The following is a 16193-nucleotide window of genomic DNA, read 5'->3' as shown; positions in this document are numbered from 1 at the left end:
TTGGCAACATCCAAAACAACTGAATGAGGTGAATTTGATTTGGAATCCTCTCGTAAATGCTCACTGCAGAACTCTGCACCAACTAACATGACTTCGATGACAAAAAGAATTTGGCATGTCAATGGAAGGATGAAGTAAATAGTAATCACAATGCTGATGGTTCAAAACACAAAAGGAATGGTCGTAGTTAAAAGAGTGGCAGACTCTAGGGAAGAAGCCATTGCATCATCGAACCAGTTTTGGAAAAGAGAGAAATCAGAATCATGACCATAGACTGTGGCAGTAAAGAATGTTGTAAAAAGCTGATGCAAATCAAACTCGAATATGAATGATGTGGTGAACATGGTCGTTTCATCAGAGACTGTCCATTGAGAAGTCATTACCTCCCAGTCAGAAAATCTGGAAAGTGGACTTAATGATCTGATGTCTGAAAAAATCAGCATGGCTGTCAATATACATTGATGAACTCAGGTAAAGGTGAGTCGGGGGACAGGGGTCTCAATTCACTCAAAGACTCCACTGATTCCGGAGTCTCTTGTCTGAACTGCCATGGCCAATCGTCGAAGAGTGACTCAGTGTCTTCATCCTCTGATTGAGTAATCCAAGACCACACCGCCTCCATCTCTGTAGCACTCTGACTTGGCAAATCCTGTGTTTTTTCCTTGTGCGGAACACCCCGCACAACATCTGCATATGAAAGATGTGTTACAGTATACTGAAGCGGCAATGTGGTCAGAGGATGGATTGCGTATTTGGCTTCAAATCTGGAAGGAAGTGAATCTGGTGAATCAGCTCTGTTTGCATCAAACAAGTCCTCCAGACAATAGTCAATGTCAGACACCAGCGAAACAGGTGACATTGGTCTTTCGTCAGAGTACTGTAAATAGTAGTTACAATGTTGAGTATTAACATGGCCAATAGCACTGTGCAAATGCGAAGAGTGCAAATCCACTGATGCCACAGAGTCTGGGGAAGATGGTCTGAAGTCTGCCAACCAGTCACGCAACAGGGAAAAGTCAAAATCAGAGGACACAGACTCTGGGGACAAAGCCCTGTTACTGAATAGCCTATCAAGTTCAAAGTTGGACATAATTGACTCAGGGGAGGATGGTCTGGTCTCCTCAAAGAGACTGTCCAAAAACAAGTCGCCATCTTCCCAATCTGACACTACTGACTGTGGACTTATCGATCTGGTCTCACAAAAGCCGACAGTCCATTGGGGATAGTAAAGTCTGAACTCAGGTAAAGGTGAGTCGGGGGACAGGGTTCTCAATTCACTCAAAGACTCCACTGATTCCGGAGTCTCTTGTCTGAACTGCCATGGCCAATCGTCGAAGAGTGACTCAGTGTCTTCATCCTCTGATTGAGTAATCCAAGACCACACCGCCTCCATCTCTGTAGCACTCTGACTTGGCAAATCCTGTGTTTTTTCCTTGTGCGGAACACCCCGCACAACATCTGCATATGAAAGATGTGTTACAGTATACTGAAGCGGCAATGTGGTCAGAGGATGGATTGCGTATTTGGCTTCAAAGCTGGAAGGAAGAGAATCTGGTGAATCAGCTCTGTTTGCATCAAACAAGTCCTCCAGACAATAGTCAATGTCAGACACCAGCGAAACAGGTGACATTGGTCTTTTGTCAGAGTACTGTAAATAGTAGTTACAATGTTGAGTATTAACATGGCCAATAGCACTGTGCAAATGCGAAGAGTGCAAATCCACTGATGCCACAGAGTCTGGGGAAGATGGTCTGAAGTCTGCCAACCAGTCACGCAACAGGGAAAAGTCAAAATCAGAGGACACAGACTCTGGGGACAAAGCCCTGTTACTGAATAGCCTATCAAGTTCAAAGTTGGACATAATTGACTCAGGGGAGGATGGTCTGGTCTCCTCAAAGAGACTGTCCAAAAAACAAGTCGCCATCTTCCCAATCTGACGCTACTGACTGTGGACTTATCGATCTGGTCTCACAAAAGCCGACAGTCCATTGGGATAGTAAAGTCTGAACTCAGGTAAAGGTGAGTCGGGGACAGGGTTCTCAATTCACTCAAAGACTCCACTGATTCCGGAGTCTCTTGTCTGAACTGCCATGGCCAATCGTCGAAGAGTGACTCAGTGTCTTCATCCTCTGATTGAGTAATCCAAGACCACACCGCCTCCATCTCTGTAGCACTCTGACTTGGCAAATCCTGTGTTTTTTCCTTGTGCGGAACACCCCGCACAACATCTGCATATGAAAGATGTGTTACAGTGTACTGAAGCGGCAATGTGGTCAGAGGATGGATTGCGTATTTGGCTTCAAAGCTGGAAGGAAGAGAATCTGGTGAATCAGCTCTGTTTGCATCAAACAAGTCCTCCAGACAATAGTCAATGTCAGACACCAGCGAAACAGGTGACATTGGTCTTTCGTCAGAGTACTGTAAATAGTAGTTACAATGTTGAGTATTAACATGGCCAATAGCAATTGGTGAAGACAAACGGATCTCAACTGATACCACAGAGTCTGGGGAAGATGGTCTGAAGTCTGCCAACCAGTCACGCAACAGGGAAAAGTCAAAATCAGAGGACACAGACTCTGGGGACAAAGCCCTGTTACTGAATAGCCTATCAAGTTCAAAGTTGGACATAATTGACTCAGGGGAGGATGGTCTGATCTCCTCAAAGAGACTGTCCAAAAACAAGTCGCCATCTTCCCAATCTGACGCTACTGACTGTGGACTTATCGATCTGGTCTCACAAAAGCCAACAGTCCATTGGGGATAGTAAAGTCTGAACTCAGGTAAAGGTGAGTCGGGGGACAGGGGTCTCAATTCACTCAAACACTCCACTGATTCGGGAGTCTCTTGTCTGAACTGCCATGGCCAATCGTCGAAGAGTGACTCAGTGTCTTCATCCTCTGATTGAGTAATCCAAGACCACACCGCCTCCATCTCTGTAGCACTCTGACTTGGCAAATCCTGTGTTTTTTCCTTGTGCGGAACACCCCGCACAACATCTGCATATGAAAGATGTGTTACAGTATACTGAAGCGGCAATGTGGTCAGAGGATGGATTGCGTATTTGGCTTCAAAGCTGGAAGGAAGTGAATCTGGTGAATCAGCTCTGTTTGCATCAAACAAGTCCTCCAGACAATAGTCAATGTCAGACACCAGCGAAACAGGTGACATTGGTCTTTCGTCAGAGTACTGTAAATAGTAGTTACAATGTTGAGTATTAACATGGCCAATAGCACTGTGCAAATGCGAAGAGTGCAAATCCACTGATGCCACAGAGTCTGGGGAAGATGGTCTGAAGTCTGCCAACCAGTCACGCAACAGGGAAAAGTCAAAATCAGAGGACACAGACTCTGGGGACAAAGCCCTGTTACTGAATAGCCTATCAAGTTCAAAGTTGGACATAATTGACTCAGGGGAGGATGGTCTGGTCTCCTCAAAGAGACTGTCCAAAACAAGTCGCCATCTTCCCAATCTGACGCTACTGACTGTGGACTTATCGATCTGGTCTCACAAAAGCCGACAGTCCATTGGGGATAGTAAAGTCTGAACTCAGGTAAAGGTGAGTCGGGGGACAGGGGTCTCAATTCACTCAAAGACTCCACTGATTCGGGAGTCTCTTGTCTGAACTGCCATGGCCAATCGTCGAAGAGTGACTCAGTGTCTTCATCCTCTGATTGAGTAATCCAAGACCACACCGCCTCCATCTCTGTAGCACTCTGACTTGGCAAATCCTGTGTTTTTTTCCTTGTGCGGAACACCCCGCACAACATCTGCATATGAAAGATGTGTTACAGTATACTGAAGCGGCAATGTGGTCAGAGGATGGATTGCGTATTTGGCTTCAAAGCTGGAAGGAAGTGAATCTGGTGAATCAGCTCTGTTTGCATCAAACAAGTCCTCCAGACAATAGTCAATGTCAGACACCAGCGAAACAGGTGACATTGGTCTTTCGTCAGAGTACTGTAAATAGTAGTTACAATGTTGAGTATTAACATGGCCAATAGCACTGTGCAAATGCGAAGAGTGCAAATCCACTGATGCCACAGAGTCTGGGGAAGATGGTCTGAAGTCTGCCAACCAGTCACGCAACAGGGAAAAGTCAAAATCAGAGGACACAGACTCTGGGGACAAAGCCCTGTTACTGAATAGCCTATCAAGTTCAAAGTTGGACATAATTGACTCAGGGGAGGATGGTCTGGTCTCCTCAAAGAGACTGTCCAAAAACAAGTCGCCATCTTCCCAATCTGACGCTACTGACTGTGGACTTATCGATCTGGTCTCACAAAAGCCGACAGTCCATTGGGGATAGTAAAGTCTGAACTCAGGTAAAGGTGAGTCGGGGGACAGGGTTCTCAATTCACTCAAAGACTCCACTGATTCCGGAGTCTCTTGTCTGAACTGCCATGGCCAATCGTCGAAGAGTGACTCAGTGTCTTCATCCTCTGATTGAGTAATCCAAGACCACACCGCCTCCATCTCTGTAGCACTCTGACTTGGCAAATCCTGTGTTTTTTCCTTGTGCGGAACACCCCGCACAACATCTGCATATGAAAGATGTGTTACAGTATACTGAAGCGGCAATGTGGTCAGAGGATGGATTGCGTATTTGGCTTCAAAGCTGGAAGGAAGAGAATCTGGTGAATCAGCTCTGTTTGCATCAAACAAGTCCTCCAGACAATAGTCAATGTCAGACAGCAGCGAAACAGGTGACATTGGTCTTTCGTCAGAGTACTGTAAATAGTAGTTACAATGTTGAGTATTAACATGGCCAATAGCACTGTGCAAATGCGAAGAGTGCAAATCCACTGATGCCACAGAGTCTGGGGAAGATGGTCTGAAGTCTGCCAACCAGTCACGCAACAGGGAAAAGTCAAAATCAGAGGACACAGACTCTGGGGACAAAGCCCTGTTACTGAATAGCCTATCAAGTTCAAAGTTGGACATAATTGACTCAGGGGAGGATGGTCTGGTCTCCACAAGAGACTGGTCCAAAAACAAGTCGCCATCTTCCCAATCTGACGCTACTGACTGTGGACTTATCGATCTGGTCTCACAAAGCCGACAGTCCATTGGGGATAGTAAAGTCTGAACTCATGTAAGGTGAGTCGGGGGACAGGGGTCTCATTCACTCCAAAGACTCCACTGATTCGGGAGTCTCTTGTCTGAACTGCCATGGCCCAAGTCGTCGAAGAGTGACTCAGTGTCTTCATCCTCTGATTGATAATCCAAGACACACCGCCTCCATCTCTGTAGCACTCTGACTTGGCAAAATCCTGTGTTTTTTTCCTTGTGCGGAACCACCCCGCACAACATCTGCATATGAAAGATGTGTTACAGTATACTGAAGCAGCAATGTGGTCAAGAGGATGGATTGCGTATTTGCTTCAAAGCTGGAAGGAAGTGAATCTGGTGAATCAGCTCTGTTTGCATCAACAAGTCCTCCGACAATGTCAATGTCAGCAGACACCAGCGAAACAGGTGACATTGGTCTTTCGTCAAAGTACTGTAAATAGTAGTTACAATGTTGAGTATTAACATGGCCAATAGCACTGTGCAAATGCGAAGAGTGCAAATCCACTGATGCCACAGAGTCTGGGGAAGATGGTCTGAAGTCTGCCAACCAGTCACGCAACAGGGAAAAGTCAAAATCAGAGGACACAGACTCTGGGGACAAAGCCCTGTTACTGAATAGCCTATCAAGTTCAAAGTTGGACATAATTGACTCAGGGGAGGATGGTCTGGTCTCCTCAAAAAGACTGTCCAAAAACAAGTCGCCATCTTCCCAATCTGACGCTACTGACTGTGGACTTATCGATCTGGTCTCACAAAAGCCGACAGTCCATTGGGGATAGTAAAGTCTGAACTCAGGTAAAGGTGAGTCGGGGGACAGGGGTCTCAATTCACTCAAAGACACCACTGATTCGGGAGACTCTGGTCTTAACTCTGTAACCATCTCATCTAAACTGACTCAGTGTCTTCATCCTCTGATTGAGTAATCCAAGACCACACCGCCTCCATCTCTGTAGCACTCTGACTTGGCAAATCCTGTGTTTTTTCCTTGTGCGGAACACCCCGCACAACATCTGCATATGAAAGATGTGTTACAGTATACTGAAGCGGCAATGTGGTCAGAGGATGGATTGCATATTTGGCTTCAAAGCTGTAAGGAAGTGAATCTGGTGAATCAGCTCGAATGTCATCAAATGTTTCCTCCAGACTATATTCAAAATATTCACCGTAAGAAACTGTTGATACAGGTGAAAGCGATCTGTCTTCACAGTATTGTAGATAATAGTGACAATGCTGGCTACTCAATTGACCAAGAGCAATTGGTGAAGACAAACGGATCTCAACTGATACCACAGAGTCTGGGGAAGATGGTCTGAAGTCTGCCAACCAGTCACGCAACAGGGAAAAGTCAAAATCAGAGGACACAGACTCTGGGGACAAAGCCCTGTTACTGAATAGCCTATCAAGTTCAAAGTTGGACATAATTGACTCAGGGGAGGATGGTCTGGTCTCCTCAAAGAGACTGTCCAAAAACAAGTCGCCATCTTCCCAATCTGACGCTACTGACTGTGGACTTATCGATCTGGTCTCAGCAAAAGCCGACAGTCCATTGGGGATAGTAAAGTCTGAACTCAGGTTAAGGTGAGTCGGGGGACAGGGGTCTCAATTCACTCAAAGACTCCACTGATTCCGGAGTCTCTTGTCTGAACTGCCATGGCCAATCGTCGAAGAGTGACTCAATGTCTTCATGCTCTGATTGAGTAATCCAAGACCACACCGCCTCCATCTCTGTAGCACTCTGACTTGGCAAATCCTGTGTTTTTTCCTTGTGCGGAACACCCCGCACAACATCTGCATATGAAAGATGTGTTACAGTATACTGAAGCGGCAATGTGGTCAGAGGATGGATTTCGTATTTGGCTTCAAAGCTGGAAGGAAGAGAATCTGGTGAATCAGCTCTGTTTGCATCAAACAAGTCCTCCAGACAATAGTCAATGTCAGACACCAGCGAAACAGGTGACATTGGTCTTTCGTCAGAGTACTGTAAATAGTAGTTACAATGTTGAGTATTAACATGGCCAATAGCACTGTGCAAATGCGAAGAGTGCAAATCCACTGATGCCACAGAGTCTGGGGAAGATGGTCTGAAGTCTGCCAACCAGTCACGCAACAGGGAAAAGTCAAAATCAGAGGACACAGACTCTGGGGACAAAGCCCTGTTACTGAATAGCCTATCAAGTTCAAAGTTGGACATAATTGACTCAGGGGAGGATGGTCTGGTCTCCTCAAAGAGACTGTCCAAAAACAAGTCGCCATCTTCCCAATCTGACGCTACTGACTGTGGACTTATCGATCTGGTCTCACAAAAGCCGACAGTCCATTGGGGATAGTAAAGTCTGAACTCAGGTAAAGGTGAGTCGGGGGACAGGGGTCTCAATTCACTCAAAGACTCCACTGATTCCGGAGTCTCTTGTCTGAACTGCCATGGCCAATCGTCGAAGAGTGACTCAGTGTCTTCATCCTCTGATTGAGTAATCCAAGACCACACCGCCTCCATCTCTGTAGCACTCTGACTTGGCAAATCCTGTGTTTTTTCCTTGTGCGGAACACCCCGCACAACATCTGCATATGAAAGATGTGTTACAGTATACTGAAGCGGCAATGTGGTCAGAGGATGGATTGCGTATGTGGCTTCAAAGCTGGAAGGAAGTGAATCTGGTGAATCAGCTCTGTTTGCATCAAACAAGTCCTCCAGACAATAGTCAATGTCAGACACCAGCGAAACAGGTGACATTGGTCTTTCGTCAGAGTACTGTAAATAGTAGTTACAATGTTGAGTATTAACATGGCCAATAGCACTGTGCAAATGCGAAGAGTGCAAATCCACTGATGCCACAGAGTCTGGGGAAGATGGTCTGAAGTCTGCCAACCAGTCACGCAACAGGGAAAAGTCAAAATCAGAGGACACAGACTCTGGGGACAAAGCCCTGTTACTGAATAGCCTATCAAGTTCAAAGTTGGACATAATTGACTCAGGGGAGGATGGTCTGGTCTCCTCAAAGAGACTGTCCAAAAACAAGTCGCCATCTTCCCAATCTGACGCTACTGACTGTGGACTTATCGATCTGGTCTCACAAAAGCCAACAGTCCATTGGGGATAGTAAAGTCTGAACTCAGGTAAAGGTGAGTCGGGGGACAGGGGTCTCAATTCACTCAAACACTCCACTGATTCGGGAGTCTCTTGTCTGAACTGCCATGGCCAATCGTCGAAGAGTGACTCAGTGTCTTCATCCTCTGATTGAGTAATCCAAGACCACACCGCCTCCATCTCTGTAGCACTCTGATTTGGCAAATCCTGTGTTTTTTCCTTGTGCGGAACACCCCGCACAACATCTGCATATGAAAGATGTGTTACAGTATACTGAAGCGGCAATGTGGTCAGAGGATGGATTGCGTATTTGGCTTCAAAGCTGGAAGGAAGTGAATCTGGTGAATCAGCTCTGTTTGCATCAAACAAGTCCTCCAGACAATAGTCAATGTCAGACACCAGCGAAACAGGTGACATTGGTCTTTCGTCAGAGTACTGTAAATAGTAGTTACAATGTTGAGTATTAACATGGCCAATAGCACTGTGCAAATGCGAAGAGTGCAAACCCACTGATGCCACAGAGTCTGGGGAAGATGGTCTGAAGTCTGCCAACCAGTCACGCAACAGGGAAAAGTCAAAATCAGAGGACACAGACTCTGGGGACAAAGCCCTGTTACTGAATAGCCTATCAAGTTCAAAGTTGGACATAATTGACTCAGGGGAGGATGGTCTGGTCTCCTCAAAGAGACTGTCCAAAAACAAGTCGCCATCTTCCCAATCTGACGCTACTGACTGTGGACTTATCGATCTGGTCTCACAAAAGCCGACAGTCCATTGGGGATAGTAAAGTCTGAACTCAGGTAAAGGTGAGTCGGGGGACAGGGGTCTCAATTCACTCAAAGACTCCACTGATTCCGGAGTCTCTTGTCTGAACTGCCATGGCCAATCGTCGAAGAGTGACTCAGTGTCTTCATCCTCTGATTGAGTAATCCAAGACCACACCGCCTCCATCTCTGTAGCACTCTGACGTGGCAAATCCTGTGTTTTTTCCTTGTGCGGAACACCCCGCACAACATCTGCATATGAAAGATGTGTTACAGTATACTGAAGCGGCAATGTGGTCAGAGGATGGATTGCGTATTTGGCTTCAAAGCTGGAAGGAAGTGAATCTGGTGAATCAGCTCTGTTTGCATCAAACAAGTCCTCCAGACAATAGTCAATGTCAGACACCAGCGAAACAGGTGACATTGGTCTTTCGTCAGAGTACTGTAAATAGTAGTTACAATGTTGAGTATTAACATGGCCAATAGCACTGTGCAAATGCGAAGAGTGCAAATCCACTGATGCCACAGAGTCTGGGGAAGATGGTCTGAAGTCTGCCAACCAGTCACGCAACAGGGAAAAGTCAAAATCAGAGGACACAGACTCTGGGGACAAAGCCCTGTTACTGAATAGCCTATCAAGTTCAAAGTTGGACATAATTGACTCAGGGGAGGATGGTCTGGTCTCCTCAAAGAGACTGTCCAAAAACAAGTCGCCATCTTCCCAATCTGACGCTACTGACTGTGGACTTATCGATCTGGTCTCAGAAAAGCCGACAGTCCATTGGGGATAGTAAAGTCTGAACTCAGGTAAAGGTGAGTCGGGGGACAGGGGTCTCAATTCACTCAAAGACTCCACTGATTCCGGAGTCTCTTGTCTGAACTGCCATGGCCAATCGTCGAAGAGTGACTCAATGTCTTCATGCTCTGATTGAGTAATCCAAGACCACACCGCCTCCATCTCTGTAGCACTCTGACTTGGCAAATCCTGTGTTTTTTCCTTGTGCGGAACACCCCGCACAACATCTGCATATGAAAGATGTGTTACAGTATACTGAAGCGGCAATGTGGTCAGAGGATGGATTTCATATTTGGCTTCAAAGCTGGAAGGAAGAGAATCTGGTGAATCAGCTCTGTTTGCATCAAACAAGTCCTCCAGACAATAGTCAATGTCAGACACCAGCGAAACAGGTGACATTGGTCTTTCGTCAGAGTACTGTAAATAGTAGTTACAATGTTGAGTATTAACATGGCCAATAGCACTGTGCAAATGCGAAGAGTGCAAATCCACTGATGCCACAGAGTCTGGGGAAGATGGTCTGAAGTCTGCCAACCAGTCACGCAACAGGGAAAAGTCAAAATCAGAGGACACAGACTCTGGGGACAAAGCCCTGTTACTGAATAGCCTATCAAGTTCAAAGTTGGACATAATTGACTCAGGGGAGGATGGTCTGGTCTCCTCAAAGAGACTGTCCAAAAACAAGTCGCCATCTTCCCAATCTGACGCTACTGACTGTGGACTTATCGATCTGGTCTCACAAAAGCCGACAGTCCATTGGGGATAGTAAAGTCTGAACTCAGGTAAAGGTGAGTCGGGGGACAGGGGTCTCAATTCACTCAAAGACTCCACTGATTCCGGAGTCTCTTGTCTGAACTGCCATGGCCAATCGTCAAAGAGTGAATTTTGTTCCTCTGTTTGAGCAGTCCAAGACCACCCAGTTTTCTCTTCAGATCTATTCAGATTGGAGATACCTTCAGGTTCCTCCTCATGTATGTTTCCTTGTACAACATCTTCACCCACGCTCACATTCTCATTTAACGATCCTTGTGGTTTTTCTGTAGCTCTTTTCCCATTTGGAAAATTTAAAAAATATTTTTCTCTTGTTACGAAATGAAAAACCAATGGTTGTGTTGGTTTGATCTGTTTTAAGTTGAATACAGCTTCTGTTTTGCATTCGTGAGCCATCTGGTCTAAGCAGGAGTTTTCCTTTTTTAAGTCTTGAACCTGAGGCAATCTTACAGAATATGTTATGTCACTTTCTTGAGATGTGTTTTTTGCTGTGTTCATTAAATCATCATTTACTTGAATTCGTGATGATGTATGTTCAGGAGTGTTCGTTTCGAGTTTTGATAGCCAGTAACAAAGGTATGACTGATTACTTTCTTTATGTGATGGAAGAATTTCAGATGTTTGACAGTCAAGAGAATCAGTTTCCTCTTTTGACCAATAGGAGTCTTTCCTGTTTGTAGTTTTGGCATTTCTATGTTTGACAGACTTGGATGTTTCTGGTTGTTCCTCACATAGAACTTGTTCATCAATGTTTTTTTCACTCAAAAATTCACTGGGATCTGACATCAGGGTGAATGGATGAAGATTTGATGTTTTAGATGCCTGATGGTGAAGAGGGATATCATCAGAAGCTTCTAAGTTTTGTGTCAAAGAGCCACTTTGGCTCTCTTCCTTTTTATCCACTGAAGTTGGAAGTGGTAAGGTTTTTTTCCCACCCAAATAACATAAATAATAATTGCAATATTGACTCCGAAGTTTGGCACGGGTTGGTTCAGAAAGCAAGAGTTCAAGAAATGAAAAACTGCACTCAGAGGCCTGAGAATCTGGGGAGGATGGTCGATTGACCCTGTCTGAAGACACATTGCTTTGAAATGGTTTAACAGAGGTTGGTGTAGATACTGTGTTATCAGAGGACACATGTGTGAGTGATAAATCATCACATTTAATACTCAAAGCTGAAGTTGAAATGATCTTGGTCTCTCCATTAAAAATTCCCTGTTCAAGTACAGATTTACTGGATTTATTTACTTGAGAATCTGGACAGTGTTGCATGTGTGTACTCCAGGACTCAAAGGGCTGTGAAGAAGTTGGGTGTGAAGTTACAGGAACTTCATCTTTTAACTGTGGTTCTTGGTCATGCATCTGTGTTTGAAAGAGGTTAAATATACTCTCATTGAAATTATTTGAAACCTCCCTTGAACACAATTCTAACTCTGGAGAAACTGTCCCACCTGCATTTTGAATACCCCAAAAATCTGCCAGTAAAGCTCTTTTTTGTGCTAAGGGAGAGTCTGGTGACATTGCCCGATAATCACTAATTGACATCATAGATTCAGGTGACGACATTCTTGTTATGGTGTCATTTGATATCCATGCTTCAACAGCTGAAAATAACCCACAATGATCATCAGATACTAACAAATCAGGGGTCAAAGGATACTGCACTGCACTGGACTCTGTAAAAGTAGAAGATGGTGTCACATCCTCCTCACTAGATTGTGGTGTCCAATGGGAGATGGGCAAGAGTAAAGTGGAAGGGGAAATGTTTTTCTCTGAAATGTCTGATTGTTTTGCTTCAATTTTAACACTCTTACTCTCCAGATTAATGGAACACAAACCGTCTCTCCTGGATGAGTCATTTGTCATGTGTGCAGATCCACTGTTTGGCAAAACAGTGTATGGTGCTTTCATTTTAAATGATTTCATCATGCTGTACTTTGCTGTACTGGGTCCAACTGAATGTATATCATCATCAATGAAGGGCAGGATTTCTTGATACCACCGACTTTGGGATTTTGTGTTTTTTTCTATGCTTGACTTAAAAGATTCAAATCCCTTGTCAAAACTTGACACTTGGGCTGTGACCTCCTCGGGACATTCTTGAAAGAACTTGGTCGTTTGAGTTACAGCAATGTCACCTTCAGTCAGGCCAAGGGTTGGTTGGTGATGCTCCAGCACCAAAGGGGATATGTGAGGCTCACAAAGTCTTCTGGCAGTGGTTTTAGCTGTGGCTGTTGTTTCAAGCTGTGGTTGACCACTTATCTCATTGCAAAGTTGACTGAAATCAGTCTCAGCTTTGTCAGATTCTGATAGACTCAGACTAAAGTCTCTAATAGATATAGATAAGTGTGGCTTCACAGTTTCACATGAATGGCTTTGCTCATCTTCACAAGCATATTGCCTCAACATCAAAGTTTGGATGTCTTCATCTTTGACTTGAGTATCATTTTGGAAACATGTCATGACAGGAGCTTCACCACTGCAGCAACCTTGCTGGTCTTTCACTCTGGTGTCAAATAGGTGAGGAGCTTGGTTCTTCAATGCTGCTTCTTTTGAAGTAAAAAGCAAACTTACTTGCTCATTGGAGGTGTCATGACCAGTGGCTCCCTGTGTTTGTGTAATTACATCCTCAGATGTCCACAGGTTAGGGTTTAATTCACTGTGAAACAAAGAAAAAAGCAGCACACCATTTGGAGTTAAACAGGGATCTTCATTTTCATAATGTAAGAAAAGTGTTATTTTTATATAGCTTCTCTGGTATATAGCATGGGTGTTACATGGAATGTGATGAACAATATCAATATGTCAAACTGCTAATTTGTGTTGAATTTTAAGAAATAAATTCAAATGAACAATTTACTGTGGAATATCGAGCTCCTCCAACAGGTCGCCATGCATGCTCTCTGAGTGTGTGTGTCCAACAGGCTCTGCCCATGAAGGTATATCCAACAGGGAAGCAACGGAAAGGTCTTCTTCAGAAACAGCTGGAGGTGGCCTGCGATCGGACTCCACCTTCCTCACTATTCTGGGGCTGTCTACATCCTCTTGCACTGAAGATAAGGCAACTGAAACTGAAAAAATGCACACTGAATGAAGAACATTGCGATCACATAAACAAATTGTGTGCATGGTGGTAACGAATAAAGATTTCATTGACTATAGGTGGTATTACCTTCACTGTGATCCAGTGTCTTTTCTATCTCTGCATAGGTCCTAGAAGTTTGCTCTTGAACTGACTTGTTCATTTGAGTTTCAATTAGATGAACAATGTCCATGCGGTTGATCTTTGTTAATCTCTTCACCAAACAATCCTCTGTTGAAAGAGTTACGAGACAGATATCCAGAAACAATAAACTAATACAACAAACTGATGTATGATTAAAATGAGAAAAACAAAACATATTTTTCTTATGAATATCTAATTAATGCACAACTCATAATTAAGCCAAATGAAAAATAGATTGATACTAAGAATGGAGAGCGTCAAAGTTAAAAAGTAGCAATAGCCAGGTAAAAAACAAACAACAAAAACAAAGTACAATCTAAAGAATAGGAAGAAAATAATGAACTAGTACTGTATTGTCAAAAGAAATCTGCAGGCATGGGGAAATTCATTATGTACCTGTAGCATGTTTGCCTTCCCGTTCAACCCAGCGTTGGAGCAAAGCATGGCTCTGCTCTTGGAGAGAGTTCGGATTTTCGGTTCTGACTTGATGAATATCATCTTCACTGAATTCCAATTCTCTCGCCAGTTCTAGAACAATGAAGAGTAAGTATTGTAGATATTATTACTTGTTGTAGGAGTGAAACATTTCTAACAAACCCTCAAAATGTCTTCATAAAGGAAATGTTTAAGTAAAAAATAAAGGACAATGAAGCACACTGCAAAGTGCATTTTTTCAAAGCTTACCCGTCCAGCTGAAGCCAAGTAGATCAGCAATGATAGCTAGTGTCTCCTCTTTCCTGTCAGCATCATCCTGCCAATCAACTAAAACATGCAACCATATCAGAATGTTAACAATATGCCCACTTTTTACTGTGCAATATATTAACTCAGTTTACAGTTTTTTGTTAATACTTTTTTGTACCTGACACTACTTTAAAGATATAAAATAGTATTTATATATTTTATTAAGTATGAAGTACTATTATTTAGTATTAAGGATTTATGTTAAGAAACCCAGCTAAAGGTGGAAAAGAGATGTATGTATAACATGAAGGTTGGATTAATGAGAAGTTGATATATTTAATACTCAAGCAATGCAATGTTATTCATGTTCTGGTTTAGTCATGTGCAAGTTGTATTTATATTGCTGCATAATTCAGAGACACAATACACATAATCATTTTCTGCCTCTTTAAAACACCATGGCCATTCAATCTTGAGATCGAGACACACCCATCAAAATAATTCACCGACACGCAGAATTACATGAATGAACAGACAGACAGACAGACACACACACACGCACACACACACGCGCACACACACACACACACACACACACACACACACACACACACACACACACACACACACCAGATATAACAAACATAAATGTTTTGACATGATGAATGTAAATGTAAAAGATGAGACAAGACAAATGCACAACACAACATCACAATCACAACAAATGTAAACATCATAAAATGGCAATGATATTGATCTCAGGTAGGGAAAATAGTCTTGTTGCTGAAAAGAATATTTAAGAAAGGAAAAGCCTATTGTAGATCTAGCCATACCTGGCACGCTTTGTGGAGTTTTGTCTTCGATGATTCTCTGCATCTGAGTTTCCACTGTTTCATCCCAGGCAGGCCTGGATTCAAATACATCTTCTGTCCCAGAAGATGGATGCACAACTTGCAACTGGTTGCCATCTGAACCAGAACTATGTGAGGCTGGAAGGTCATATGTAAAGATAACAGAGTCTGGACTTTTCTGACTACCACTGCTTATGCCATCGGCATCCAAAGAAGACCTCACAGGTGTATCAAGAGTCATGGAAACCTCATTGGCTTTCTTTGGGGGGTTGCAGGAAGTTATCACAACTGCACCACCATCTTTCTGTTGCGTGACAACAGAAAGTTTGGAGGGGGATACGTTGGATGGGGTTTGGCTACAGTCAGAATAACTCCTATTCTTGGTTTTTGGGGCTTTACTCATGACAATTTCCTCTGATTTAGTCTTTTTTTTTAATGTTGACCTTTTTTGTGATTTCCGTGGAGCATGACTATGCTCAGGTATCTTTGCATCTTTCAAAGTCACTTCCAATTTCAAGTGGTTTGGCTCAATAATTCCAGAGTTTGATTTGATCGCCAAAGGTAGAACTGAATCCTGATCATGCTCTGGATTGCCAGATTGCACGGCTGCAAAGTTCATCTCTATCACTGAACACTGGTCTTCTTCATCTTCCTCCACCTCATCATCATCAGATGAAGAATTTGATAAATTATGGATTTCTTCTGAATGGACAACAGTGGATGTGTCTGATTGAAGGTCAGCGATGGTAGAGTCAAGATACTGTAGGCCAAGACTTTCAACAATGCTAGTATCAGTTTGGGTGATTGTTAATCTCTCCAAACCAGGCGGTGAACCAAGTTGAACCTCTGTGGAGTTGCCGTAGTCACATTCAGTAAGTTCTGTATCAGGCTCAGATTTGTCTGTTGAGGATTTAGTAAAAGAACTGGATTGGAGATCCAAAATTTT

General features: G+C 43.6%; 1 protein-coding gene across 10 annotated transcripts in view; it reads right to left on the bottom strand.

The window, feature by feature from the left end:
• ank2a (ankyrin 2a, neuronal) overlaps positions 1–16193 on the bottom strand; it is a 78323-nt gene that overhangs the window by 12630 nt on the left and 49500 nt on the right. For all 10 annotated transcript variants that reach the window (XM_030093549.1, XM_030093553.1, XM_030093552.1 and 7 more), the window contains 5 exons: positions 14397–14474; positions 14109–14240; positions 13659–13799; positions 13347–13557; positions 13061–13145 (listed from right to left, as the gene is read on the bottom strand). In XM_030093549.1, coding sequence (XP_029949409.1) covers positions 13061–13145; positions 13347–13557; positions 13659–13799; positions 14109–14240; positions 14397–14474 — 647 coding nt within the window. The remainder of the gene's footprint in view (positions 1–13060; positions 13146–13346; positions 13558–13658; positions 13800–14108; positions 14241–14396; positions 14475–16193) is intronic.

This window comes from Salarias fasciatus, chromosome 6, assembly GCF_902148845.1.
Source record: "Salarias fasciatus chromosome 6, fSalaFa1.1, whole genome shotgun sequence".
NCBI classification, from domain to species: Eukaryota; Metazoa; Chordata; class Actinopteri; order Blenniiformes; family Blenniidae; genus Salarias; species Salarias fasciatus.
The sequence above is the reverse complement of the archived record's forward strand: the minus strand, read 5'-3'. Positions and strand labels throughout refer to the sequence as shown.